Source organism: Melanerpes formicivorus, unplaced genomic scaffold (assembly GCF_026170545.1).
Source record: "Melanerpes formicivorus ecotype bairdi unplaced genomic scaffold, bMelFor1.0.p_v2 SCAF_83, whole genome shotgun sequence".
NCBI lineage: Eukaryota > Metazoa > Chordata > Aves > Piciformes > Picidae > Melanerpes > Melanerpes formicivorus.
Genome location: NW_027142435.1, coordinates 1,193,840 through 1,221,556, shown reverse-complemented (window position 1 = coordinate 1,221,556; position 27,717 = coordinate 1,193,840). Strand labels below are relative to the sequence as shown.

General features: G+C 61.5%; 3 protein-coding genes across 4 annotated transcripts in view; 2 read left to right on the top strand and 1 right to left on the bottom strand.

Moving 5' to 3' along the window:
- The window catches only part of AP3D1 (adaptor related protein complex 3 subunit delta 1), a 33,396-nt gene extending 23,533 nt beyond the window's left edge, over positions 1-9,863 (top strand). Inside the window, exons 22-32 of one of the 2 annotated variants that reach the window (XM_068165045.1) lie at positions 1,110-1,320; positions 1,719-1,781; positions 2,352-2,453; positions 2,906-3,055; positions 3,195-3,242; positions 3,581-3,770; positions 4,468-4,556; positions 5,630-5,715; positions 6,063-6,184; positions 6,827-6,906; positions 7,702-9,863. In XM_068165045.1, the coding sequence (XP_068021146.1) occupies positions 1,110-1,320; positions 1,719-1,781; positions 2,352-2,453; positions 2,906-3,055; positions 3,195-3,242; positions 3,581-3,770; positions 4,468-4,556; positions 5,630-5,715; positions 6,063-6,184; positions 6,827-6,906; positions 7,702-7,797 (1,237 nt within the window). In that variant the 3' untranslated portion in view covers positions 7,798-9,863. The remainder of the gene's footprint in view (positions 1-1,109; positions 1,321-1,718; positions 1,782-2,351; positions 2,454-2,905; positions 3,056-3,194; positions 3,243-3,580; positions 3,771-4,467; positions 4,557-5,629; positions 5,716-6,062; positions 6,185-6,826; positions 6,907-7,701) is intronic. The other variant, XM_068165046.1, reaches the window with a different exon arrangement.
- A 579-nt stretch (positions 9,864-10,442) lies between these two features.
- ANKLE1 (ankyrin repeat and LEM domain containing 1) lies at positions 10,443-15,095 on the top strand. The gene is made up of 8 exons (XM_068165051.1): positions 10,443-10,472; positions 11,122-11,227; positions 11,387-11,474; positions 11,576-13,621; positions 13,701-13,881; positions 13,969-14,128; positions 14,487-14,616; positions 14,900-15,095. The coding sequence occupies exons 1-8, from the start codon at positions 10,447-10,449 to the stop codon at positions 15,070-15,072; spliced, it is 2,910 nt and encodes a 969-aa protein (XP_068021152.1). The 5' UTR covers positions 10,443-10,446; the 3' UTR covers positions 15,073-15,095.
- A 523-nt stretch (positions 15,096-15,618) lies between these two features.
- On the bottom strand, positions 15,619-26,801 carry ABHD8 (abhydrolase domain containing 8). The gene is made up of 5 exons (XM_068165065.1): positions 26,269-26,801; positions 19,783-20,554; positions 18,901-19,071; positions 18,244-18,460; positions 15,619-17,862 (listed from the first exon to the last, which is right to left on the bottom strand). Exons 2-5 carry the CDS (start codon positions 20,544-20,546, stop codon positions 17,713-17,715), a joined length of 1,302 nt encoding a protein of 433 aa, XP_068021166.1. The 5' UTR covers positions 20,547-20,554; positions 26,269-26,801; the 3' UTR covers positions 15,619-17,712.
- Between the last annotated feature and the right edge of the window lie 916 nt (positions 26,802-27,717).

Sequence of the window (27,717 nt, the reverse complement as noted above, 5' to 3'; positions counted from 1 at the left end):
GCACCAGCAGCTCTCTGCCCCAGCCTGTGTTGGCTCTCTGACCTGCACTCAGCTGTGGCCATCCCAGAGCTGCTGGAGCCAAGGGGTGCTCTGCAAGGAGAGCAGGGACAGCCACTTCCTAGCATCCCCACTGCCCTGGGGGCACTGTGTGCTTCCACTGCTGCACTCTTGTTCTGATACCAGCAAGGGACCTGCAGGTCACAGCTCTGACCCTGTTCAGCTGCTGGAGCTGCTTCCAGTGCTTAGCACAGCAGAGCCTGCCTGCTGCTGTGTGGCAGTGGGCTGTGAAGTGCTGCACATCAAGAGTTGTTTCAATTGTTTTAGATCAGCATGCTACAGACAGTGGCTGGTCCATGGGTGCCTCCTGTCAGCTTCTGAAGGCTCTACAGACACCTCTCTGTGTGTGTTTAAGATCTCTTTCTGGTCCTTAGCTGTAAAGTCTCTGCAGCTCTGGAGTCTGCAGAGCTTTGGCCCCTCAGTACCCTGCAAAGAAAGTGATAGAATCATTTGGGCAGAAGAGACCTTCAAGGTCTGAGGCCAGCTGTCAGGGCACCACCAAACCACATCTCCACCCCTCCAGGGATGGGGACTCCACCCCTGCCCTGGGCAGCCTGGAGCAGGCCTTGACAACCCTTCCAGTGAAGAAGTTTCTTCTCATGCCCAACCTAAGCCTCCCCTGGTGCAATTTGAGGTCATTTCCTCTGCCTGTCAGTGCAGCATTGGGAAAAGCTGCTGGACAGGTTCCTCCTGTCACAGGCTGCTCACCTTCCTCTCAGCCTGCAGGGCACAAAGGTTTAAAAGGCAGTTTCTGACTCCAGCCCTGCAGAGCAGGCTCTGGCTGCTGAGCTCCAGGAGGCATCTTTGGGCTTTGGTGTTGCTGCCATCCATTCTCTCCCCATTTCACAGGAGGGGCTCTGCTCTCTCTCACATTTTCTCATGTCTCTGTCCTCTCTCTCTGCTTGCACTGCTCTCTCTCTGTCATGCTCACATGCAGTCTGGTTTCAGGGAAGCCTTCCAGGTAAGAACTGCTCACTGAGTGCTTGACTTTTGTCAGGTTGGTTGATGTCAGGCTCCTTGCAGGAGGGTCATGGTCTCTCTTCTCTTTCAAGACCCTTAGCAGACAGTGAGAAGCTGCCAGTGCAGAGGCACAGAAATGTTGAGGCCCTGAAGTCACCAGACTCAGAAGCTCCTCTGGTGGAGAAGAAGAGCAAGAAACCCAAAAAGAAGGAGAAGAAGCACAAAGAAAAAGAGAGAGAAAAAGACAAAGGAAAGAAGAAAGAGAAAGAGAAAAAGGTGGTGGAGGAAGAAGAGGAACAAAAGGTGATGCTCCAAGGCTCACAGCACTTGGGAGCAGGCTGCCCAGGGAGGCTGTGGATGGTCAGGGCCAGGCTGGATGAGGCCCTGAGCAGCCTGGGCTGGTGGGAGGTGTCCCTGCCCATGGTGGGGGGGTTGGGACTGGCTGATTTCTGAGGTCCCTTCCCACCTGAGCCATTCTGTGGTGGTTTCCCTTTGCCTCTGACACCTGGGGGAACCTGCACTTGCTGCCAGCTCTGTCCAGCTGTAGAGATGGACTCAGAGGCTGCAGTTAAGCTGCTTGAGCTCCTGCATTTGTGACAGCCTCTGTTCTGGAGCTGTGCCTTCCCAGGGAGCTCATTTGAACTGTCTGGAAGGATGCCCCCAGCACAGCCCCCATGGTTCTGTTTTCTCTTGCATTTCAGGGAGAAGATTTGGATTTCTGGCTCTCCACTGCTCCACCACCTGCTTCCAGTACCCAGCCACAGGTAAAGACCTTACCACAGCCCAGGAAGCTTTCTGAATGCATCTGAGCTGGGCTCAGGGTGCCTTGGCATGCTGCAGGAGAGGCTTCATCTCATCTTACTGCCTTGGAGCAATGGCATCTTATCTCCCCTGGTCACAGCCACTCTAGTGGGAGGTCTCAGGCTCATTCTGCTGGGATCAGGGGTGGAGATAGAGCTGCTGCAGCTGCAGGCTGGGTGGATTTTAATACAGCAATAAAATTCTTGTGTGCCTTTATTTCCTGGTGTGAGCTCCACACTGGCAGTGTTGATAGATGGGAGAGACACAGGCTGAAAGAAAGAGCCTCATGAGCTCTGATGAGAGGTTTGAGAGGAAGAAACAGGGGACCCAGGGGCCTGGATTCCTTGGAGGAGATCTCTTTGATCTTGTGCTGCTGATGCTGGCTGGGTTTGATGCCATGGCAGCCTGCTGTCCTCTTTGGAAGCACAGCTGGGGTGGGAGGGGGGCAGTGTCCCTCCTAAGATTCCTTTTGGTGTGGGGCTCAGTTGTTTCAGCTGCATTCCTTACCATAATCCTTCTGCTGATGCACTCAGGGGGAGCCTGAAACAAGTGCTGCAGTGGTGGCTGAGCCTCAGGAGGTGAAAAAGGAAGAAAGGGAAGAGCAAGACGAGGAGGAGGAGGAGGAGGAAGGAAAGGTAAGGGCTGTAAGCTGCTGCCACCCTTGGTCCTGTATTCCTTCAAAAGCAGCAGAGAGGGATTCCCAGCAGCACCCTGCTCAGTGCAGTGCCCTGCTGCAGCCAGGCAGCAGTGGGAGGTGAGGTCCTTGAGGGGCTCTGAACACCTCAGGGAGGTTTGGCTGTTCCTGGAGCTCAGGGAAGAGTTCAAGCTGAGCTTCCAAACAGCTGGAGAAGTTTGGCCTCCTGCTGATCCCAGGGTGCTTTGAGTTCAGCTGTTGTCAGCTGAGCAGGGAGCAAGGCTTCACTGGGGCTCACCCCAGGCTCTGGTTTGGGTTCCTGCAGCAGCAGGAAGCTTTTGTTCAGGCCAGAAGGCTGCAGCGGAAGGCTTGGTAGAGGACTCCTGATGCAGTGACTGTAGAAGTCCAGGGGTTCCTGGAGGGTTTGCTGCAGTGACTTGTTCTTCTTGGCAGAAATCCTCCAAGCACAAGAAGAAGAAGCACAAGAAGGAGAAAGAAGAGAAATCAAAGGATAAAAAGAAAGCCAAGAAGAAAAGTGCCCAGAGCCAGGAGGAGGCTGCGGGGTCGGTGCAGAACGGAACACTAGAGGATGAGCCACTACCAGTGAGTAGCTGTGCACTGCCAGCCCTGGCCTGGGGGCAGAGGCAGGAGCTGAGCTGGGGTGGGAGCACGGAGTGGAGCTGGCAGCTGCTCTCAGAGCAGTTCTGTGTGTCCTGACTGGGATTTCTCTGCTCTGCTGCAGCCCATGTCCAGCTACCGCCTGCTGGCTGAGAACCCGTACATCAAGATGGTGAGTTCTGGGGGGGAGAGGGGAGAGGGGAGAGGGGCTCCCTTGGGGATGGAGTGGTGACTTCATGTAGACAGCCTTTAGCTGGAGAGCTGCTTCAGGCCCAGGAGGCAGATACCCACCAAAGCTTTTGAGTGTAACTCCCTTTGGGTCTCCCTTTCAGCAAGTTTGGAAGCTGCTCTTTTCCCAGCACTGAGCAGCAGTGGGGAGCTGATCCCCACTCTGCTTTTCATTAGCAAGCTGCCCTCTGCTTGAAGCTGGCTCTAGCCTGCTGCTGTTCTGCTGTGGTGCTTTGCTGGCTGCAAGTTCCTGGGATGAGTTTCTTTCCCCTCCCTGTGCAGACCTACGACATCCAAGGGAACCTGCAGCACGACAGCCAAGTGACTGTCTCGGTTATCTTTGAGAACAAGAGCTCCAGCTTCCTCAAGAGCATGGAGCTAAATGTCCTGGACTCTCTCAACACTAAAATGCTCAGACCTGAAGGATCATCAGTCCACGATGGGATACCTGTGCCCTTCCAGCTACCCCCTGGTACGAGCAGCTTTGCCTGGCAGGGCTCTGGGGGCATGGCTGGCCCTGCACTGCCCTCCTGTGGGAGGAGTTGGTTGAACTGCTTGGAGAGCCACAGGATGGGTTGGGTTGGAAGGGACTTCCAAGATCATCCAGCTCCAACCCCCTGCCATGGGCAGGGACACCTCCCACCAGCCCAGCTTGCTCAAGGCCTCATCCAGCCTGGCCTTGATCACCTCCAGAGAAGGGGCATCCACATTCCTGGGCAGCCTGTTCTCTCTAGAGCAGGTTGCTCAAGGTCCTGATCCTCTCCCCCAGGAAAAGTAGTGGGGTGGAGTGTTTTGGGCACACATCTTGAGGCAGTTCTTGGCACAGAGCTGTCCGTTAAAAGGGAAACCTCAAAGCATGAGAAATCAGCTTGGCTTGGGAAGCTCCTTGGCAAGCTGGATGTTCTCTGCTTCAGTGCAGTGCACTGGGATATCCCTTGCCTGCTCCCCAGCCTCCACCAAAAGCTGCTTTGCAGTGACCCAAGTGCTGCACCACTCCTCATCCACAAGAGGATTTGTTTGTAACTCTTCCAACCCCACAGGAAATGTCCAATTGGGCTCCAAAATGGTCACTGCCCAAAGCTGAGCTGCTGCTGGCTGCCTCCTTCTGTTCCTCAGCTACAGAAACCATCTCCCTGACCTGACTTCTCCCTCTCCTCTCTTCATGCTAGGAATCTCTAATGAAGCCCAGTTTGTGTTTACACTTCAGAGTATTGTTATGGCCCAGAAGTTAAAAGGAACCCTGTCCTTTATAGTCAAAGTAAGTGCAGCCTCAGACTCTGCTCTGCTTCCTTTGCAGCTGCCCAGGGGAGCTTGCCAGGGGGTGGGAAGCACTGCTTCAGAGCTTGGGGGGATGGGGACATCATCTCAGCCCTGCTGCCCCAGCCCCTTCTGTCCTTTTTGGCATCACATCTCCTGCAAAGAGTGTCCCTAAGCATGTCCCAGGCTGGCAGGCCCTGGCAGTGTGTGAGCCAACTCAGCCAGAGAGTCACTGCAGGGCTGCATCTGCTGCAGAGGTGCAGCTGGAGAGGAGGAGAGAGGCCACCCAGGGTCTGCTGATCCTGGGCTGGGTTATCCAGGCACCAGCTGGGCACTGCTGCATGGGACAGGGCTGGAAAAACAGTCAGAGGAATTAGAGGTGAGGCTGGAAGCCCAGGAGGGAGGTGAGGCTGGAAGCCCAGGAGGAGGGTGAGGCTAGCTGGAGGCAGTGTTTGCTTGGTACCTACCTGTGTAAGGCTGTGGCTTCCTGAGCTCATTTAAAGCAAAGTTATTCATGAAGGAGCTGCAGGAACAGCTTGAGGCAAGTGAATGGAGACACTTTGGCTACTTCTGAGTCAGCCATTAGCTTAAAACTAGTATTCTGGTGCTGTTTTGTACTGAAGAAGAGCATCCTGGGGCTGCCTTGTGCTGGCCCCCCCCCAGCATCCTGGGGCTGCCTTGTGCTGGCCCCCCCCCAGCATCCTGGGGCTGCCTTCAGTACCTAAATGAATTCTCTCCCAGGTTCTTCTTGTTCCACTTGGGACACAGGGGAGTGCAGAAGCACCTTTCCAGCTGTGAGTTTCAATCCAGTCTGCTCAGTTTTCAGCAGAGGGTGATCAGAAGTGCAGCCCAGGCCCTGCAGCTGTGTCCTTCCCCTGCTCTGGCTGCACCTCTCCACTTGCCTGCCCCAGGTCTCTCCCCTCAGTGGCTCTGTGGAGCCTGGTGGTGGTGGTGAGCCTCGATCCCTCAGGGCCTGTCAGAGGGAGCTGAAGCCTGAAGTGTGGTAGGTGGGGGTGGTGCCTCCCTTGCTGCCTCAGGGCTGCCATTCAGCTCCTTTCCTTTGGCCTGTTGCAGGATGATGAAGGTTCAACCCACGACAAGCTAGACTTCAAGTTGCACTTCAGCTGCGCCTCGTACTTGATCACCACGCCTTGCTATAGGTGAGTGGCCTGCAGGGAGCACAGCACAGCTCTGGGGCCTTCTGCTGCCCATGGGAGGCTGAGCTTTGGCTGCAGGCCACCTCTGCATGCTTCTGACCTGGGCTGCTCCTGCTGGTCACAGCTGAGTTGTCTCAGGGAACGTTTGGCTGCTGGGAAGTGTCCAGTGACTGACTGGGAGGAGCTCTCTGCTCTGCAGGCTGGTGTGAAAGGAGCTCTGGTTGGGGTACTCCAGGGAGTGCATCCTGAGGTGTCTCTGAAGGTCTGCATGGGGCTGGTGGGGCAGGTTTCAGTGGAGCTTCCCAGCACAGATGTTGATTTTGTTGTTGTTGTTATCCCTTCCTCTGCAGCGATGCTTTTGCCAAGCTCCTGGAGTCTGGAGATCTGCACATGAGCTCCATTAAAGTAGATGGAATTAGCATTTCCTTCCAGCACCTACTGGCAAAGATCTGTTTTCATCATCATTTTTCAGGTGAGTCCTCCCTGAGGCAGAACCTTCTGCAACAGGCTCTGCTCTGGCACTCCTGCTCTGCTTGCTGAGCTCAGTGCTCCAGGGCCTCAGCAGTGACAGCAGCAGCTGAGGGCCAGGCTGAAGCAAGCTGGGAGAGGCTCTCCCTGCTCTGTACTACCTTAAAATGGACTCTGCTGTCCCTGTGGCTTCCCTCCAGCCCAGCAGGGCATGTGGCAGGTACCACAGGGGCAGCTTGCTTGGAGCTGGTGCTGCAGGGAGGCTGTTGGCTCCTTCCCTGGTGCTCTCCTTCAGGAAGTTTGCATTTCTTCACTAAAACACAAGCACTGGCTGAAGCCAAACAAGTGACTCTTATCTGCATGAGGCATTGCCTGGCTGGAAGGGTTTCTGGGCAAGGGATCTGCCTTTGGTGGTTTGTGGCCACAAAACATTTGCAGCTCCCTCAGAAGAGAAATGATTGACCTCAGTGTGGTGGAACAGCCCAGGGAGGAGCCAGGCATCACCTTAGCCCTCACCTCCTCCTCCTCCCCTCACTCAGTGGAAGCTTCTGATCCTTCAGGCCAGCTGCTCCTCCCCCTGGGGAGCAAAGGCTGTGCTGGAAGGTGCCCCAGGCCCCCCTGACCGAGGGCTGTGCTTGCCTTGCAGTGGTGGAGCGCGTCGACTCCTGCGCCTCCATGTACAGCCGCTCCATCCAGGGCCACCACGTCTGCCTGCTGGTCAAGAAGGTGAGAGCCTGCCCCTGCCAGCCCCCCTCAGAGGCTCAGGACCACAGTGCCTTGGCTTGAAAGGGAGTTCCTGGGTCGTGGGCAGGGACCCCTTCTGCTAGACCGTTTGCCCAGGGCCTCCTCTACCCTGGCCCTGAGCACCTCCAGGGAGGAGGCAGCCGCAAGCCACAGCAGGTGGGCAACCTGCTCCAGTGCCTCCCCACCCCCCCTGGGGAGAACTTCCTCCTAATCCCCACTCTGAATCTCCCCTTTTCCAGCTAAAATTTCCAGAAGGCAGATCTGCAGCCTTTTCATCTGCTCAGCAAGGCAAATCTTCTGTCTGAACCACCCAGGGACACCAGGGCTGAGTCCTAGTGACAGGACAGGAGGGAATGGATTGAAGCTTGAGGGAGGGAGTGGATTGAAGCTTGAGGAGGGAGGGTTTGGACTGGAGATGAGGAAGAAGTTCTTGACAGTGAGGGTAGAGAGACCCTGGCACAGGTTGCCCAGGGAGGCTGTGGCTGCCCCCTCCCTGGAGGTGTTCAAGGCCAGGCTGGATGAGGCCTGGAGCAGCCTGGGCTGGGGGGAGGTGCCCATGGCAGCGGGGGCTGGGACTGGTGACTGTGCTGCTGTCAAGCCTGTACCTCCCTGGGGCTTGCTGTTGCTCATCCCATCCCTGGAAGGTGGCAGCAGCACCCATGGCTTCCTCAGGCCTGGCCTCTTGGTCCCATGCAGGCTCCACCAGCTCAGCTGGGAAGCAAATCCTCAGCTTCAGGGTGGAGCTGATGGATTCCTCCTTCTCCTTTCCTTCCCAAGGGAGAGAGCTCCATCTCCATCGATGGGAAATGCAGTGATTCCACCCTGCTTAGCAACTTGTTGGATGAGATGAAAGAGACATTGTCCAAGTGCTGAATATTCCTTCTCCAGTACTCCACCTCCAAGACCCACACCTGAGATGTAAAGATGAGCAGACCCAAGTGTTCAGTTTCTCCCTGGTCCGCATGTTCTCCCCTGGGGCGCCTGCTGCTTCGCAGTCCCTCCTCCATTCCTGGCCCTGTAGGCATTCTAAGGCTGGATGTTGCCCTTCTTGGTTTCTTCTGTTGAGTTCAACCCTTTTTACAAGCAGTGGTGTTAGCCCTTCCAAGCCCAAAGAGATCCTGGTGGGATGACTGGAGGGGGGGAGGGGGGGTGGGAGCTCTCTGTTCAGCAGCTCCTGGGGATGCCATCTCCTCCCCAGCTGGGGGGGGGCTGGTGGATGAAGCAGGCTCTCAGCACCAGTAGCACAGAGCCTGCTGCTTGTGCTTGCTGCCAGGGAGGGCTGATGTGTGATCCACAGCCATGGAGCTGTCTTCAGGGCTGCTGTAGGTGATGTACATTTCTAGCAGAGGCTGGTGCTGGACCCAAAGGCCTCTTGGATTGTTTGTTTTTGGGTTTTATATATATGATTTATTATTGTTATTGTTATTATCTCCAGATCTGTTGTGATCAGCATATAAACATCCTCCCTGTCCTTGAGCTAGCCCCAGTGAGCCCTGGGGTGTTGTGAGTTTCTGTCTGTAGTAGTTGCCTTGAGCCTTAACCTCCTCCCAGTGACAGCTGCAAGAGTGGAGAGGGAATGCCTGGGGCAGGCTGGAAGTGTGGTGCTGGTTGGGTCTCTGCCCCTGTTGACCTCCCCCCCCCCTGCAAATGGAGGCTGCAGGCCTCCCCCCTTCCAGCAGTCCCTGCTGAGAAGTTTTCTGAGTCCACTTCAATTTCACATTCCTGAGAGGTTAGGAACTGGAAGTCCCCAGGGGTCTGCTCCTGCTGTTTGGTCACTTTGCTCACCAGAGGTGGTTCACCACTCCCAGGTTAGTGAAGCCCCCACCTGTGTCATCCCCCTGTGCTCCCTGCAGGTTCAGCCCTGAGCCCTCCTTCTGTGCTGTGAAGTCAGAGGTGTTGTGCTGTCTCCCTTGTCCCCATCGTGTCCCCTGGCCCTGCCCTGGCAGCAGTGGTGCAGGTGCAGCAGCAGAGCTGCAGCCAGCTCCCTGCAGCAGGGCTCTCCCCCCTGGCTGGCAGGATGAGCTTCAGAGGGGAGAGGGAGAAGGTCCACTCTGCACTCTTGAAGCCTTGTGGAGTCCCTGACTGGGGAGGGATGTCCCCAAGTCCTTCTCAGAGAGGCTTCCTTGCTGTTCTCCTCCAGTCTCTTGCTTTCAGGTGTTTTATTTATTTCTCCCCACACACACTTCTCTTCCCTGCTCTTGAGAGCTCACCTGAACAGTTGTGCCTGGAGGCACAGGTCAGGAGCTGCAGGCTGCTGTTCCAGGGAGGGTCCCCAGGGAGGGGTTGGGTTGATCTGTGCCTCTCCAGCCCTGCCACCCCCCACTCCAGCTGTCAGCACCTGGACAGGGAGCAGAGTGAAGTCTTCATCTTCCCCTTCAGCTGGGGCTCCTGTCCTCTAAGCTCTTCCCTCCCTCCCCCCCCAGAGGCTCTCCCTGGGGGCTCAGCTTCCTCTTCTGAGGCCACTGCTGTGCTGCAGGGCTTGCTGGGCAGAGGCAGAGAGAGTAGGGTTTGGTATTGGTCAACCTCCCTTGGTTAGCCACTCTGTGTGCTGGGCAACTGAAGCTGCCCCCTGGCCTCAGAGGCTGCTGGGCCTCAGGCAGGGCTTTGGGGTTTTTTTTTGGTTATTTTAAGGATCATTTTTGTTGAAATCCATGGATGAAAACTGTCCCTTCAGCATGTAGAGGCCTCTCTGCCAGAAGCCTGGGCAGTGACTTCTAGCCTTTGGAAGCTGTCTGCTGTGTTCCAGTCACAGAGTTATTTGCTGTCAACATTCCCTGAAAGACAACAAAAAAAAACCCTTAAAAAAAAAAGAAGAAGAGGGGGAAAAAAAAACCCACAACAAAGAAAAAGGAGAAAAGCAAAGCAACCAACCTCCCCCGGGCTGCTGTAACGATTTTGTGTCAAGATGATCCAATAAACTTTCAAAACAAAGGTCAAAAGCCGTGGCTCCAGTCGCAGTCCTTCCGGGAGCCCCTTCCAGGGCCTGGGGGCAGGGGGAGCCCCTCCCAGCTGCTTAGCCCCTGCCTGGGCACGGCTGCGGCTGTGGCTGGGAGCAGGCGGCACTGCGGGCTGCTGGCGGGCGGTGCGGGCTGCTGGCGGGCACTGCGGGCTGCTGGCGGGCGGTGCGGGCACTGCGGGCTGCTGGCGGGCGGTGCGGGCTGCTGGCGGGCGGTGCGGGCACTGCGGGCACTGCGGGCTGCTGGCGGGCGGTGCGGGCGGTGCGGGCACTGCGGGCTGCTGGCGGGCACTGCGCACTGCCAGCGCAGGGCGGCGGGGGGCGCTGGGCAGCTGCTGCGGGGCAGCGGCAGGCGCTGGGTGGTGCTGGTGCAGGGCTCGGGGAGGGCCGCGGCGGCTCCTGGGGGCGATTCAGGCCCAGGCCGCTGGGGGGCGCTGGGGGGTCGGCGGTCCTGGTCTCACTACTCCGCAGCTTTCTATTGGTCGCTCCGTCAGCCAATGAGATGGCGCCGGGCGACGCGCGGGGGAATTCGAACGGGCGGGGCGGGGCGAGGTGGGCGGTGCGCGATGAGCGGCGCGCGGCGGCGCGAGCCGTAAGGGCAGCGGGGGGGGGGGGACGCGGGAGGGGGAGGTCCTGGGGGGGGGGAGGGAGAGGGAGGTCCGGGGGGGGGGGGGAGGGGGGGCGGTGGCTTACACCGGTGCGGGAGGGGACGGGGGCGCTGCACCGAGCAGGGGTTACCAGCACGGGCAGGGACACCGGCACCGGGCGCACGCGGAGGGGCACGGGGAAAGGACATTGCGCCGAGGGGACAAACCGGGACGTTGCGGCGGGGTACGGACTTGTCCCGGGGTGGGAGGCAGCGGGGACGCTGCACAGGGACACTGCACCGGGAAGTGGGGCGCCGGCACCGGGGGGAGGGGAAGCGGGGAAAGGGACCTTGCACCGAGGGGACACCGCACCGGGGAGGCGGAGCCGCTGGCACTGCAGGGCGGGCACGTGGGGTGGGCACTGGCAGGGGTGGGCGCACAGGGTGGCACTGGGGCGTCCTGGCACCGGGGAGGTCCTCCGCGGCGTGGCTCTGAGCCAGGGGGGTGGTGCCCGGGGGCGAGAGGCTGGGGCACAGCCCGGTGCTAGGTGGCACTGCTGTGAGCCCGGGGGCTGCTGCTGCCCACGGCCCTGCCCCCGGCCCTGCCCCCCTGGCTGGAGCGGGGCTGGGGGTGAAGCTCAGCTGCCCGCCCCAGGTCCTCCGCGGAGCTGCCCCCGCTGCACGTCGCCGCATCCCGGGGGTGCCTCAGGTGCCTCCGGCTCCTGCTGCGGGAGCAGCGGCGCCCGGAGCTCCCGGAGCAGGTCAGTGGGGACAGAGACTCCACCGTGGAGCTGCACTGGGACCTTCGTCACCGGGGGGGCGGCCCTGGCAGGGCTGTGTGACCCCACCATGGGGACCGAGCGGGGCCGTGTCACCCCACGGTGGCCTCAGCAATGGTGGCAGCAACATCTCCCCCGCAGGATGGGAAACCAGCTGTGGACCTGGCACTGGAGCAGGGCACCCACGGGTGGCACTCACATGGTGCCCAGGATGGGCTTCTCACACAGGGTGAGGTCGCCAGGGTGTTCCCTGGGCCAGGATGGGTGTCGAGGGGGCTGAGCAGCCCCCCCCAGTCTGGGTGTGACACTGACACCCACCTCTGCCCCCAGACCCGGGCGGGGCCAGGTGCTCCCTGTCCTTCCTGACCGAGGATGGCACCGGAGGCAGCATCTTCCCCACGGATGGGCTCCTGAGCAGCACCCGCAGGTCCCTGCTGGAGGAGCTGGAGGGTGGCTGCTGTTTGGGGGACCCTCCATGCTGGCAGGGGTATCCCCAACCCCTCTCCGTCCCTTCCTTCACCCCATGGCCCCCCACTGACCCCGAGGGCCCCCCGCAGCCCCTCGCCTCCAGCACGCTGCTTGGGCCTGGGGAGGAATCCCCCCCGAGCTGCAGGGTGGGGGGAAGGACGAGGGGTCCCCCCTGGCCCCTCCCTGAGCCCTGTGCTGGGGACAGCCCTGTCCCCTCCTCCCAGCAGGGGTCCCTGAGCTCTGCACATCCCCAGCATGGGGGCAGGGTTCTGGGGGGGCACAGGGGGACGCCCCCCCGAGCTCCCCATCTCCGCCGAGGTGCCCTCAGCTGCTGCTCTGTGACATGCCAGCACCCCAGGGATGAGGACAGCCTGGGTGCTGCGGCTCAGCACCATCCTGGTGTCCCCCAGGGACCACCAATGGGCTGGGCAGGGCTGGGCAGTGCCACCCTGGCTGCCACTGGCCTGGGGACCCCTGTGCTGGAGGTGGGGGCCAGGGGCAGGGACCAGAGCAGCTCTGGGGACAGCAGTGGCGACAGTGAGGTCTTTGTCAGCGCCATGGAGACCCTGGAGCCCAGCAAGGCTGGGGGGTGCCAAGGGGCTCAGCACCACCGGTCCCCCCAGCCCTGGGCATCCAGGGAGCTGCAGCCAGGAAAGACCCCCTCCCCACGGGGAGCTGCCCCCCGGGAGCTGCCCCCTGCCCTCCCCCTAGACTCGGAGCAGGCTGAGGATTTGGGGAGGGTCTCAAGGGTGGTCCCTCACGGTAGGGAAGGCTCAGGGGGAGGTGAGACAGGGAAGCTGCTTGCCCAGCTCCAGGGGTGCAGCATCCAGGACAGCTCCCCGTGCACCCCAGAACCCCTCAGCTCCTTCAGCCTTGCCTCTGGGGATGTCACCCCCCAGGGCCAGGGGTCCCCAGGGCACCGCCACGTCACCCCCCGCACCAAGAGCCGCCTGCAGGCCTGCGCCCAGCGCTTCAGCTCCTCCTCTTCCTCCCTCTTTGATGAGACCTTGGAGATGCCCCGGAGGCCCCCCAGGATCAGAGCACCCCAGGGTGTCCCCAAGGGCCCTGCCACCACCTCGGGGCACTCTGTCACCCTGCAGGGTGAGGACGGAGAGGGGACAGCATCTTTGGATGACACCAAGATCCTCCCCAGAGCCCCCAGCCAGCCCAGCTCACCCCCGGGGGCCAGCAGCTCTGCCACCCCCACAGTGCTGCTGCTGCCTGGGGACCACCAGCACCCCCAGACCTCCCCAGCAGATGCTCAGGGCTCCCACAGCTCCAGCCCCACAGTGCTGCTGCTGCCTGGGGACCACCAGCACCCCCAGACCTCCCCAGCAGATGCTCAGGGCTCACACAGCTCCAGCCCCACGGTCCTGCTGCTGCCTGGGGACCAGGGCTCCCAGTCAGAAGCTCCAAGCTCCTCCCACGCTGCTGGCAGTGCCAGCCTCAGGGTGCTGGACGGAGGCTCTGGGTGGCAGGACCCCTCACCCTTGGGGGCACAGCCGTCCCCGTGTCCCCGTGCGAGCTTCAGCCACCCCTTGGCCCCACATCTGCTGGGCGGCCCCGCGGTGGGGCCGGGGAGCTCGGCCAGGCTGCTGTCACCCCCCAGCTGCGGCAGCTCCGAGGAGCCCCCGGAGGATGAGGAACCCCTGAAGGACGAGGAGCAGGGACAGACACCCGCCGAGCAGCACCGCCCTGGCACCGAGGCCGCCGCCAGCCCCAAGGATGCCCCAGCCCGGGCCGGACAGACGTGCCCGGTGCCACCCGGGGGGCGTCTGTCGGACGCAGCCCTGCGGCGGCGGCTGCGGGCGCTGGGGGACAGCCCAGGTCCCATCACGGAGCTCACCCGGGGGCTCTACCTGCGGCGCCTGCAGGAGCTGGCGAGGGCACCCCGGGGGCATCGCGCAGGTGAGTCCTGGGCATCCCCCACCCCACCTAGGCAGCCTACGGGTGCCAGCGTGGGGCTGATGGTGCTCCCCGGTGCCAGCACGGACACCGCAGGCAGGGCACAGCCCCGAGCTGGCGGCTGCGCTGAGCACCGGGCAGGTCCCCGACTGCACCCCGGACGAGCTGGTGCTGGCACAGCAGTTTGACCGCCCCGGCCGCGGCTGGCGCTGGCGGGAAGGGCTGGTCAAGACCAGCTTCAACTACCTCCTCCTGGACCCCAGGTAGGGCCCTGCCGCCTCCCTGTGTGTCCCCTGTGCTGCAGGGGGTCCCAATGCGGGGGGGCTAAAGCCGGGGGTTTGCACCCCTAGGACCACCCAGAACCTGCCACTGCGCTCCCACTGCCTGAGCCCAGCTGAGTGCTTCAGGACCTTCATCCAAGCCATCTTCTACGTGGGCAAGGGCACTCGTGCCAGGCCCTACTGCCACCTCACCGAGGCACTGAGCCAGCACCGCGCCGGCACCCAGAGGGTGGGGGGGGCTGGGGGGCGGGGGGCCGCTCTAGGGGCTTGGAGCCATGGTGGTGGGCACGGGGGGCTGCTCTAGGGGCTTGGAGCCATAGCGATGGGCACGGGGGGCTGCTCTAGGGGCTTGGAGCCATAGCGATGGGCACGGGGGGGCTGCACTGGGGGACTTGAGGTGGTGGTGATGAGAAAAGGGGCTGGGGGGCCACAGTGATGGGCGCTGGGCAGTCGCGGTCGAGATGGGGGGCTGAGGGGCCATGGTGGTGGGCACGGGGGGCCACGCTGGGGGCTTGGAGCATGGTGGTGGGCACGGGGGGCCGCGCTGGGGGCTTGAGGCCATGGTGCCCGTGCCCATTGTCCCCCAGGGCAGCCCCAAGGTGCGGCGCATCCTGGAGATCTGGGCGAGCGGGCAGGGGGTGGTCTCCCTGCACTGCTTCCAGAGCAGCATCCCGGCAGAGGCTTACACGCGGGAGTGCTGCCTCGTGGAGGCTCTGGGTGAGTGGGCACAGGGGGCACAGGGTACTGCCCGGCCTTCCCCTCCCCTGGCATCGGCTCCGCCGCCACTTCGACTCCCTGCACCTCTCTGAGGGAGCTGAGGGGGACACAAAGTGGCCGCCCCGGGGCACCTGGGGACTTTCGGGCCCACTGTGCAGGGTCTGGATGCAACCCTCCCAGCGCCATCTCCTGCGGGAAAAGCTGCCTGGGAGTGGGTGCCGCTGGGGGGCAAGGTGCTGACCCCATCCCCACGGGGCCGCGGGTGCCGACCCCATCCCCACAGGGCTGCAGAGCATCACCAACCAGCGGCAGGGGAACAGCTATGGGGCTGCCGCTCGCTGGGCGGCGGAGCGGCGCCGGCGCCTGGGGGTCCACCTCCTGCACAGGGCCATGAGGATCTTCCTGGCCGAGGGCGAGCGGCAGCTGCGACCCGCGGACATCCAGGGGGGGTGCTGAGCGCCCTGGGGTGCTGGGGATGATGAGGGGGTGCACCCCCACCCCTGCCTGCACCTCAGCGGGGAGGTGGCTGCAGGGGGGAGGGGGCTGCAGGGGGCAGGTGGCTGCAGGGGGCAGGTGGCTGCAGGGGGGAGGGGGCTGCAGGGGGCAGGTGGCTGCAGGGGGCAGGTTTTATGTCGTGAACACTGGTGAGGATTCCTCTATTTTTGTAGCTCCCTAAAGGGGATTAAATAAATCCTTCCTTGCTTTCCTTTTCCCTTTCCTGGCTCCAAAACCCAACCTGTGGGTGCTGGGAGTGGGGGCTGTGGGTGCTGAGCCTGTCCCCGTGGAGCTGTGGGTGCTGATGGGGAGCTGGGGCTGTGGCCTTGTGAGTCCTGACCCTGTCCCTGCAGGGCTGTGGGTGCAGGGGTGGAGGTTGTGGGTGCTGAGCCCACCCCCACGGGGCTGTGGGTGCTGCCTGTGGGTGGTTTCTGGCCTCCCCTCCCCACTCTGCCATGCTCCCAGTCCCCAGTGGTCTCTCCCAGCATCAAGGCAGGACACAGCTGAGAATGTTCCAGGGCTTTACTGGCTGAAGTGGCACTAGCATGGCACAGGGCACAGCATGGGGATGGCCTTGGCATGGGCACAAGCAGCACAGACTCGGTGGCAAAACAGAGGTTGGAGAGCTGTGGGCACCAGCTGGGCACCCATGGTGGCCTGGAGCTGGTTAAGGATGGGGGGAGGGTGACACAGCAGGGGCAGAGCCATGTGCTGGGGGGGGGTGGGGGGGGGGTTTGGGGGACCCTCACTGCAGGTCCTGGCTGCACTGTGGGGTGTCCCCTGGGCGGGGGGGGTGGGATGGGGCTGCCCCTGGGCTGGGGGGGGTGGGATGGGGCTGCCCCTGGGCGGGGGGGGGTGGGATGGGGCTCGTGGGGACCATCTGAATCCAGGGGCATTAAAATTCTCATTATGAGACAGGTTCCAGGGGGCAGGGGCAGGGGGAGGCTGCTTGGGGACACTCCTCACAGGGGGGTCCCCATCACGCTGGGGCCACCTCTGAAGGATCCTCCCTCTTCATCACTCAGTTTGGGAGGAAGAAGAGCTCAGTCTGGAGGAAGGCTCATTGCAGGTGGGTGCCAGCTCTGGTCAGAGCAGCTCTACTGAGCCAGCAGCCCCTGGAGCCAACCTGGCTTGTCCCAGAGGGACAGTGCCAGCCCCCTTGGGGCTCAGCAGGGCTGGCTGGGTCGTGGGCCCAGGGTGAGCGTGGGGCTGATTGTTTCTTTGGTTTAGATGGGAGGAGAGGAGAGGAGGGGAGAGGAGAGGCTGGGGGAGCCTCCACTCTTTGGGGCAGGGGGAGGCTGGGGCCATCTCCTCCAAGCTCTCTCAGGCTCCCACCCCTCCTGGTGCAGCTGGGAGCCCACGGACCCCACAGCAGCACCCAGGACCCTGCTCCACACTTCTCGGGTACCTTCTTGGTCCTGCCCAGCTCCAGGCAGTGGGGGGTGAAGCCCAGAGGGCAGGAGAGGGCTCTGCACAGAAGGGTGTCAGCAGGCGACGAGCTGGTGACCCTTGTGGCTTTGCTTGGCCACTCCTGCGCCGCTCCAGGAGCTGCAGATCCGCACAGCGATCAGTGCAGGAGGGCTGGGGGGGATCTCGGCAGGGATGGGGTCCAGCAGCGAGTGGCAGGTCCTGGAGTCTTGGCGGAGCTGGAGGCTGGGAAGGGTGAGTGGAGGAGGAGCTGCGGGAGGTGCTGAGTGGTGCTGATGGCTCCGAGCAGCGGGGGGGCAAGCGCAGGGGGCTGCAGAAGCTGGCACTGAGGCACCTAAAGCGAGGGTGGCTGGGGACAGGACTGCACAGACGGTGGCGCCGGGGACAGCTGGGGGCTGGCTTCATCCTCCCCACCACAGCCGTGCCAGCCCCACCGTGGTCCTTCTGGCCGTGCCCGTGGGGGGCAGGTCACCTCCTCAGCCTCATCTCCTGGCCAGGCAGGGCCGAGCAGCGCGAAGCAGATCCTCACCGGCGCCAGGCTGGGGCCACCGGAGGCGGCTGCTGGCCAGGCTCGGCGGCTGCTGGCCACGCTCGGCGGCTGCTGGCCAGGCTCGGCGGCTGCTGGCCACGCTCGGCGGCTGCTGGCCACGCTCGGTGGCCTTGTCCATGTAGCCAGCTCCAGCGAGGCAAATCCACTGCCGAGGCCAAGGAGCCTTTGGCTTCCCCTGAAAGCAATCCCAGCTCCGCTCCTCGCTGGCCGGGAAGGCTCCGGGGCCGATGGCCTCTCCCTGGAGGAACCTCTCTCAGCTCTTCCGTTCTGCTGCGGGTGGCACCAGCCTCCCCCCAGCCCCCTGCCCTCCGGCCCCTCCAGGTGGCTGCGTGAGGAAAAGAAAACTACAAAGAGACAGGATGAAGACACTCCAGCGGCTGCCAGGCCCTCCCCGAGGGGGCAGGGACAAGGGCTGCCATGTCCCCACTGCTGGCCCCGCGCACCCCTGCCCGGGGGGAGCCTCCGCGCTCCTCCGCCGGCCTCCGATCCGGCCGGGCAAGAAAATGAGCTGAGCTCCCGGTGAGGGCAGCCTCCAGCATGCCCCCTCCGTCCTCACAAACCCTTCTGAGCTCCTGAACATCTCTCCCATCAGAGCAGCCCAGTCACCACCTCCTGCTGCTGCTTTATTTCTTCTCCTCTTGCCCGTCCCCTGCTGGCGTCTCGGGCTCCCACAGGACGAACTCGTGGAGCAGGGTGTTGACCGTCTCGGGGCACTCCATCATCACCATGTGGCTGCCCTCATCAATCACCTTCAGGAAGGCAATCAGCAGGATCTGGAGGGAGATGGTGGCAGCAGACAATGTCAGGATGAGCCAGGGTCATAGAATCACAGCAGGGGTTGGGTTAGAAGGGACCTTCCAAGATCATCCTCCCACCAGCCCAGGCTGCTCAGGGCCTCATCCAGCCGGGCCTGGAACACCCCCAGGGAAGGGACAGCCACAGCCTCCCTGGGCAGCCTGTGCCAGAGCCTCCCCACCCTCACTGTCAAGAGTTTCTTCCTCCTCTCCAGTCTCAGTCTCCCTTCTCCCAGCTCCAAGCCATTGTCCCTGGTCCTGTCCCTCCCAGCCCTTGTCCAAAGTCCCTCCCCAGCTCTCCTGAAGCCCCTTCAGGTACTGGAGCCCCCAGCCCTCATCCAGCCCCACTCAGTCCCATACCTCAGCCATTCTCTGGTCCTCCTCCACTGGGACAAACTTGTCATGCATGCCATGGACCAGCAGCACGGGCACGGCCAGCTCGGCGTGGTAGACCTCATCGCCCTCTGGCCAGTACTGGCCACTCATCATGGCACGGAGCACGAAGGAGGACACGTTGAAGGCATTGCCTTCCTTCAGCAGCTGCTTCTCTTTGGCACCTTGGCGAGCAAAGCCAGCCCTGTGGGGGCACAGGGTGGACTGGCTTGGAAGGGACCTTCAAGGTCAGCCCCTGCAACCCCTGCCACAGGCAGGGACCCTTCCCACCAGCCCAGGCTGCTCCAGGCCTCATCCAACCTTTAGCAGGAAGGGTTGGACTGGATGACCTTGAGAGGTCACTTCCAGCCCAAATTACAGATTCATAGAATCACAGAATGGTTTGGAAGGGACCTTCAAGATCACCCAGTTGGCAGGGACACCTCCCCCCAGCCCACTTGCTCCAGCCCTCACCCAGCCTGGCCTTGAACACCTCCAGGGAGGAGACATCCACAGCCTCCCTGGGCAGCCTGTGCCAGGGTCTCAGCACCCTCACAGCACAGAACCTCTTCCTGCAGTGGTGGCTGGCTGTGGTGGCCAGGGGACAACCCTTCCCAGCACCAGGGTGCTGTGCTGGGCACTCACTTGAGGAAGCTCCATGCCAGGCAGGGGGAGAGGCAGTGCAGCACACAGGTGGGCATGTTGAAGATGGAGCAGAGGCTGGGCTCCAGCGCCGTCGGCCCCCCGCCGTTGATCATGATCACCTTGTGGACCAGGTCTGGGTACTCGTGGGCAAGGAAGGTGCAGAAGGACACCCTGCAGGGGAAGGCAGACGTGGGGGCCCTGCTCTGACCCCGTGGCACTGGAGGCTGCTGCTTCCCAAGGTAAATCCCAAAGGCCTGTGGCTGGAGCCCGTGCTCCACCCCCTCCATTGACCTGTCCAAGCCCTTTCCAGGGGACCCCAAGCCAGGCAGAACCCCCAGAGCCCAGGCAGAGAGGCTGAGATTGGGGTTCCACTCCAGCACAGAGCAAAGCAGGGGGCTGGGACCTCTGTGAGTGCTGGGACCCATGTGGGTGCTGCCAGCCTGGACCAGCCTGGTCCTTCTGATCTAATCCTGGCCAGCTCAGAGCCTGGCTCCAGCTCCCTCTGCTCCCAGCCCTGCTTAGTCTCCATCTAATTGACTTTCTTGGGCTTACTCTATTTATAGGCTGTGCTCTGCCAGCTTCCCTCTGCAGGACAGGCTCTGGGATTAGCTGGGCCCAGGAATGGACACCAAGAGGATGTAGGAGATCAGAGCTGAGGGATAAACCCAGAACCCTCACGCAGCTCCAGGGAGAGAGCAGGGTGGGGATGAATCCATCCCTTGGCTCCTGGGACCTCCTGGTGCCTGACTTGTAGGAGCATCCCTCACCCACTGGAGCATCCCTCACCCACTGGAGCATCCCTCACCCACACGGGTGTCCCTTCCCCACAGGAGTGCTCCTCCCCCCCGAGGAGTGTCCCTTCCCCCCAGGAATGTTCCTCACCCATAGGAGTGTCCTATCAGGATGTTCCTCCTCTTGGCATAGCGTTTGAAGACAGCTCTCATGTCCTCTGCCAGGGCGTAGAAGGTGTAGGCAGCAGCGATCTGGGGAGCAGAGCTGCAGCCGTGCCCGGCCAGGTCGGGAGCCACCACCTCGTAGCCCAGCTTGGTGAAGAAGTCCAACTGCTCCTTCCAGATGTCCAGCGAGCCCCCCACGCCGTGGATGAAGAAGAGGACCACGTCGCTGTGCGTCCCTTTGCAGCTGGTGATCTGCTTCTTGCAGTCGATGTTGACGACCTTCTTGGGCTTGCGCTTGCGGCGCTTGCCGCCGGCCCCGGCCGCCGCCGCCGCCTCCCGGGGACCGCAGCCCGGAGTGCCGGCAGCGCCCTGGGCAGGGCTTTGCCCGGCCGCGTCGGACAGCTCCAGCTCCACGGTGCTGTTGGGCTCCCCCGAGCCGCTGTGGCAGTGCAGGATCTCGGAGCGGACGGCGTCGCCCAGGTTCTCGATCACCAGCTGCCCGTTGCGGTAAACGGTGATCTTCCGTTTGCAGTGCACCGTGCCCCGCTCCGGGCCCCCGGGCTGGCTCTCCTCGGCTCCCTCGCAGGCTGGGCGGCTGGGTGCGCTGTGCCTGATCCGTAGGATCCTCCCCGGTTTCACCTCCATGAAGCTGTAGCCGTTGGTGGACTCAACGCTGTCCAGCGGCCCCACGGCGTTGGTCGCTTTGCCCATCAGGCAGCACAGGAACCCATCGGTGATGCTGTTCAGCATTATGGTCCCTGGGAGCAAGGCAAGAGGGGAGGAGGAGGAGGGGCAGGAGAAAGGAAGGGGTTAATGAGCAGCTCCAGCACCCAGCAGAGTGTCCTGGTTGTGACTCAGGGGACTAGGGACAGCTCCATCCCCATGCCGGCCAGGCACAACGAGTGGTGTGAGCCACCAGCAGCATCCCTGTGTGCCAGGAGGCTGAGGACACCTCAAGCACCCCGTGGGGGCTCCTGGCTGTCACACAGGGAGCCAGGGACAGCCTCATGCCCTCCTGCTCTGCTGCCAGCCCCAGGGCAAAGCACAAACAAGGGCAGAAAGTGCCTCTGAGGGTGCTCAGGGGGTGAATGTGGGGCTCCCCAGAGGCACAGCCCTCCTCAGCCACCTGCCCCCGGTGCTCCCAGCCCAGCTGTGTCTGGCCCTGGCCATGTCCCCAGGCTGGTGGCAGGGATGTGGCCCAGACAGAGCTGATCCAGCAGAGGTGAAGCTGAGTGGCTGCAGAGCTCTGCAGTCCCTGGCACACACTCTTGGGCCTCCAAGGAGGGATCTGCTGTGGCTGAGGGAAGGAGCAGGCAAAGAGAAGGCTGCTTGGGATGAAAAACCTCTTTCTAGCCCCAAATCTGCAGCTAAGGGAAAGATTCAGCCATGGAAATGCTTTATTGATCCCAGTTAAACATGGATCCATGTGGCTGCTCCAAAGCACCAGCAGCAGCAGCCAGAGGTGGGAATTCCAGGGCTGGGAGGTGGAGGTTTGAATTAAAGTCCACAAAGGAAGGCTGAGAATAACCCAAGAGAACTGGGAAGGGGGGTGGGCAGTGACCCAATCTCCACTCTGGGGGGTGGGAAACTCCCTCCCCAGCCAGCACCACAGAGGCAGAGGGGGATGAGCTGTCCCCAAGGCTCAGTTCCTGATGTTTGCTCTTCCAGCTGTTCCTGGGTGGCTGCAGGGGAGGGCTGTGGACACTGGCACCAGCAAACCCAGGCAAAAGCAAAGCCAGACCTGAGCAAGGACAATGCAGGTAGGGAGGACTGGTGGCACTGTGCCAGGAGGGGAGCCTGATGCCACCCTGGTGGTGCTGTAGTGGGTGAGAAGGTCCCTGCCCACCCAGGCTGGCAGCCTGATGCCCATTTATTATTGATGAGGTGAAACCTGGTGAATTATTGAAGCCAACAGGCAAAGGGAGCTGCAGTGGGCACTGTGCTGAGGAGCTGTCCCTGCCCAAGGGATTGGCACTGTGGGTACCCACCACGAGCTCCATGGAGGGGATGAGGAGGAAAAGAACATCCCCAGGGTGGGACTTGACCTGGAAATCCCAGAGCTGCTGCCAGGAGCAGCTCCCTGAGCTCCAGGAGCAACCCCCCAGAGACTCACAGGATGGGATGGGTTGGGAAAGCCCTTTCAGATCCAACCAGTACCCAGCTCTGTGCTGGTCCCTCAGCACCACAGCTCTCCAGCAGCTCTGGCAGCCCCATCCTGCACCTGCACTGGGTTTGGTTCCCCCAGGGCTCAGCCTGTGGGACCTGGATGTGGTTCTGCCCCCTGATGTCCATCAAGCCTCCATTTCAGCAGCTACTAATCATCTCCATGTGGATTAGAAACAGGACCTGTGGCCAAACCACCTCGACATTGATTAACTTCTGGGGATTAACTCAATCAGCCCCTCCTGGTCATTTCCAGAATTGATCTGCTGGAAGGCTCTGGCAGGGAGCAGCTCTGCAGGCAGCTCCAGGAGCCCAGGCTCAGGCCATGGAGCCACTCTCCAGCCTCATAGGCTCTGGAGATGAGCCCAGATCCTGCTGCAAGAGAGGGCAGGGCTGGGCTCCCCAAACTGGGATGCAGTGGACACAGTCTGGAGCCCAGGAGGTTCCAGCTGAGCAGGAGGAGAAACTTCCTTGGTGTGAGGCTGCTGGAGGCCTGGAGCAGGCTGCCCAGAGAGGTTGTGGAGTCTCCTGCTCTGGAGTCTTTCAACCCCCACCTGGCTGTGTTCCTGTGTGCCCTGCTGCAGACATCCCTGCCTCAGCAGGGGGGTTGGCCTGGATGATCTCCAGAGGTCCCTCCCAGCCCCTCCCATGCTGGGATTCTGTGAATGCCCCAGCAGAGAGCAGCTTCCAGGCAAGCTGTTTGGTGGGGAATGGAAGGACAGGAGGTGAAGCAAGTCGATGCCTAGGGGCTGGGTACCACAACACTTCTGTCTGCCACCTCCCACAGCCCTCCTCCAGCCTGCCACGGCAGCCAGGAGCACCGAGGGATGTTCCCTCAACAGGAGATGAAAAGGGCTGAGGATGAAACCAGATGGATGCAAAGAACTTTGCAAGGATGCTGGTAACCATGGCAACGAGCTGCATCTCCCCTCCCCCCCCACTTCCATCCCAGCTCCCTTCCATCCCCACCCCAGCAGAGAGCAAGATTTCAGCACAGCTTACATAAGGCCAGGCCCAACAATGAGTCAGGAGTGGTGAGAGCCACCAGCAGGAGCCCACCAGCACTGCCTGTGTGCCAGGAGGCTGAGGACACCTCAAGCACCCAGTGGAGGCTCCTGGCTGTCACACAGGGAGCCAGGGACAGCCTCATGCCCTCCTGCTCTGCTGCCAGCCCCAGGGCAAAGCACAAACAAGGGCAGAAAGTGCCTCTGAGGGTGCTCAGGGGGTGAATGTGGGGCTCCCCAGAGGCACAGCCCTCCTCAGCCACCTGCCCCCGGTGCTCCCAGCTGTGTCTGGCCCTGGCCATGTCCCCAGGCTGGTGGCAGGGATGTGGCCCAGACAGAGCTGATCCATCAGAGGTGAAGTCAAGGAGCTGCAAAGCCTCACAGTGCCTGGCACACAGCAGCCCTGAGTGGATACCCCCCAAAAATCACAGCTGCCCCCAGAGCACAGCTCCCAGCAGAGAGCAGGAGGCTCAGGGAATCCAGGAGGAAGATGAGGAGCTGCCCATGAGGAATATTCCAGCTTCACCTCCCCAGTGCAGTGCTGAACAACCCAGCTGGGGACAAAATAACAACTTCCTGACCTACTTGGGGCTGCAGCAGCTCGGGTTTGATGCAGCTCCACAGCTCTGTGTCACAGCTGGAGGAAAATGGGGTGAGATGGGCTGGGCAGGCTGCAGAGTCCAGGGGCAGAACGTGACAGGCAGCCAGGCAGGGCTGGCACAGAGCCCGTGGGGCTGAGGCACAGAGCCCGTGGGGCTGAGGCACAGAGCCCGTGGGGCTGAGGCACAGCCCATGGGGCGATGTATCAGGGCACCTCTCACCCCACACCCACCCCAAGGATGTGCCAGCAGGGTGTGGGCACACTTACAGCCACAGCAGGATGGCCCAGCTGAGATGGCTCTTCCCTTGCCCTGCTCTTCTCTGCCCTGCACAGCCTCTTGCTCTTGTACCTGATGTCCTAAACAGCCAGGGAATGACAAAATCCTCCTCCTCATGTCCCTTTCCTGCTGGAAAGACCTTGACATATGGGCTGGGATGTTTCTCTGTGGCAGCCCCCAGCCCATTCTTCACTGCAAGAGTGGTCAGGGCCTGGCAGAGGCTGCCCAGGGAGCTGGTGGAGTCCCCAGCCCTGGAGGTGTCCAAGAAACCTGCGGCCATGGCACTTGGGGCCAGGGTTTGGTGGCCATGGTGGGGTTGGGTTGAGGGTTGGACTGGGTGATCTTAGAGAGCTTCTCCAACCCAAACCATTCTCTGATTCTCTGATCCCTGCCAAGAGAAGTCCCTGGCAAAGATTTGGCTGCAACACACAAGCAGAGAGCATTGCTGGCGGCAGCAGGAGCAGAGATCAGCTCCAGAGCTGCCAACCACCAACCTCCTCAGCACCCAGCGAGTCCTACCAGCGCCCAGCACCCATCCCTCTCCCTGCACGCAGCCCTGGAGCCTTGCAGGGAGTAGCTGGGACTTGCTGCCTGCTAATTCCTTGCAAATCCTTGGAGGAGAGGAGGCAGAGAGAGGCCTGAGCCGTGCCGCAGCCAGGAGCCAACCTGCCTTCAGCATTTGTTCAGCCCTAATCCCTTCCCCGCGGGGCTGGGGAGTATTAATGATGACACACGACCCTCCTGAGGAATGGGCAAATGTTATTAGGCTCTTCCCAGCCTCCCCCAGCCGCTGCCTCTCAGCACTGAGCAAAACGGGGGGGGAAGCAGCTGGTTAAGCACCGATCCCGCTGCAGGCGAGGAAATGGTTCTGCCGCGGAGGCTCAGCCCTGCAAAGTGAACTTCCCTCGGGGGGGAGGGGGCTGGGAACAGCCACTTCAGCTGCATTCCCTCTGTCACACCTGGATTTATCCTCTTGAACCTTGATTTACTCTGCTTCACCTCCGTTTATTCTGTTACCCCGGATTTACTCTGTTACCCCTGGACTTCCTCTCTTACCCCTGGACTTCTGCTACCCCTGACCTTGTCTTGTCAAACCTTGCTTTACTCCATCATCCTTCCATTTATTCTGTTCTGTACCTGGGATTCCTTCTGTCCAGCCTCAGTTTGCTCTGTTGTGGTACCTCACTTCGTTCTGTTACCCCTAAATTCAGTCTGTCCCCCCAGCTTTACTCTGTTCCACCTCGATTTGTTCTGCCACACCTCAGTCTCCTCTGTTCCACCTTGGTTTATTCTGTTCCACCCTGCATTTGTGGTTACATCTGGATTTCATCTCTCCCTCCTGGCTCCCTCCTGTCCCTCCTGGCTCCCCCATCCTGACACCATTCCAGCAGCTTTACCAGGACACTCAGGAGGAAGCAGCCAGGAAAGCTTTTAGCAGACACACAAATGAAAACCAGCAGGGGCAGCCCTGAAATCCTCAGCCTGGGGATGCAGCCTCCCAGGATGGGGAGAACTGCTCCCCAGGACTTCACCAAGGGCCCCGAGGGAGGCTGCCAAACTGTGTTGAGTCAAGAAAGGGGACGGCAGGGCAAGCAGAGCGTCTGCAAGCCACCCAGCAGCCCCTGGCTGGCTGCCTGCCACACGTCTGTCTCTCTTGAGGAAGGAAGAAGACCTTGAGAAACAAAAGATTATGCAATGCCCAGCGGAGTAACCTGTGCCTGACCTCCAGCACCGAAATCCTACTTCAAACCCCTTCTCCCCAAACCTCCTCGCAGCTGCTCGGGGATCACCTCCCCAGCTCCCACCGCAGAGCAGCCAGCAAGCAAAGCGAAGCAGAGCAAAGCAAAGCGAAGCAAAGCCAAGCTCGGTCGGATTCCTCCAGCAGCCAGCTGGAAGAAACCATTGGAAGGAGGCAGGAGAAGCAGCGAAAACCCTGCCCCCTTCGCTGGGCAGCGATGCGTGCAGGTGCCCCCCACGGCTCTCCAACCCCCTCCTACCCCCCAAAGAAAAAAAACCGAAGCAGATTTGAGCCCTGCACATAGCAACAGCAGGGCTCCGAGCGGCAGCCCAGCAATCGGTTCCTGCAATTGCATCACGGCAGAAGCCACCAGCCTTGAAGTTTCATCTCCAGGCAGGTTGGTTGAACCCCCCCTCACCCCCCCAGGGTGAATCAATCAAGCGTTAACGATGCCCTGCCGAGCTGCCCGGCTGCCATCTCCCCTTCTCTCCCTGCAATCCTACCTAACACCCCTCAAATCACCGCTGGCAGCTTCAAAACCTCCTTTTCCCGCGGTGTTTTTGCGGGTTTTGGCCATTTTGCTCCCCGCTTTCGCACAGCACCTTCCCCCCACCCCCCAGCCCCCCCTCTTCGGCGCATGTCCTACCTCAGGGGAGGACAAAGAGAGGGGGTCAGGAGAAGATGCTCACCTCATTTATTGACCGAGCTTCTCAGGGCTCCAAGGTGGCGATGGAAAAGCTTCGATCTTGCAGGAGAAGGAGAGGAAGCGATGGCCGAGGCGGTGGGAGCCGGGGTGGGATGCGGGATGCCAGCGCTGGAAGCGGCTCAGCTTTTCCAGCTCCTCCGATTACATTTTTTTTGTTGCTGCTGCCTGGCTGGGGGGGGGAGGATGAGGATGATGCCTTCAGCTCAGCGCATCTTCAGCCCGCAGCCTCCTCCTGCCATCTTCTCCCCATCAGCAGCTTCATAACTGAAGCTCTGGGGTTTGGGGGAAGGTGGGGGGAAGGTGGAGGGGAGGAGGGGGGTTGGGGGGGGGGCTATTTGTCCTTGTAGTATCGAGCCATAGAAAGCCCCTGAAATCCCTCCTAAAGAGGAGGGCTCTGGCAGTGACGGACAAGCAGCTTTGCCACTCAAAGCCGAGCCCAGCGCAGCCCCGCGCCCGCCCACGGGGGGCTGCAGGATTCGCCCTGGGGATTTTTCCCCTCTCCCAGCAGAGAATCAGTGACCAAATTCCTTTATTTCCTTCCAGCCCTTTCCTGCCCATTTTGGTGTTTGTGGCTCCCCAAAGGTCATAAACATGACAGTGCTGCGAGCTCGGCGTGGGTGATGTGACCCAAAAACGTCAACTTGTGGCCCCCAGGGACTGGGACAAGAGGACAAACATAAAATTCCATCTATCTCTTTGGGGTTTTCTTCGCAGCTGTGGGGTTGGGAGAGCTGAAGCCACCTTCCCTCCCCCCCCTCCCCCCCCCACACTTCCCGGCTGGGTTCTGGTGAGAACAGGGCAAACCGGGGCAGAACCCCCCGCAGCTGGCGCTGGCTCCCAGCAGCACAGCCAGGCTTGCCCGCAGCAGCGCAAGCTGAGGGATCTGCTCCTTGATCCCAGCAGGCAGCGAGGATGGCTGAGAGTCCTCTGAACCTCTGAGCCCCCAGCCAGCCCTCCTCCTCCTCCTCTTCCTCCTGCTCCTCCTCTTCTTTCTCCTCCTCCTCTTCATCCTCCTCCTCTTCATCCTCCTCCTCTTCATCCTCCTCCTCTTCATCCTCCTCCTCTTCATCCTCCTCCTCCTCCTCTTAATCCTTTTCTTCCTCTTCCTCTTGCACCTCATTTTCCTGCTCAGGAGCAGGCAGAGGCTGCTCTGCTGTAGGTCCCTTGGCACATCCTGCCTGCTGCTCTCTCTACCTACATAGGTTAGGGAACGAAGGTCCAGTGCCCCCAGTGACCCCCCCTAGACTGGGAGCACGGGGTGTGCTGGTGACTCCCATACTGGGACCACTGGTGACCTCCAGGCTGGAACAACTGGGTGCATTAGCTCCCTCTGTTCTGGGAGCACTGGGGTACACTAACAACCCTTGTGCCGGGAGCACTGCTGAGCCCCATACTGGGTGCATTGGGCACGCTAGCGGCGCCCATACTGGGA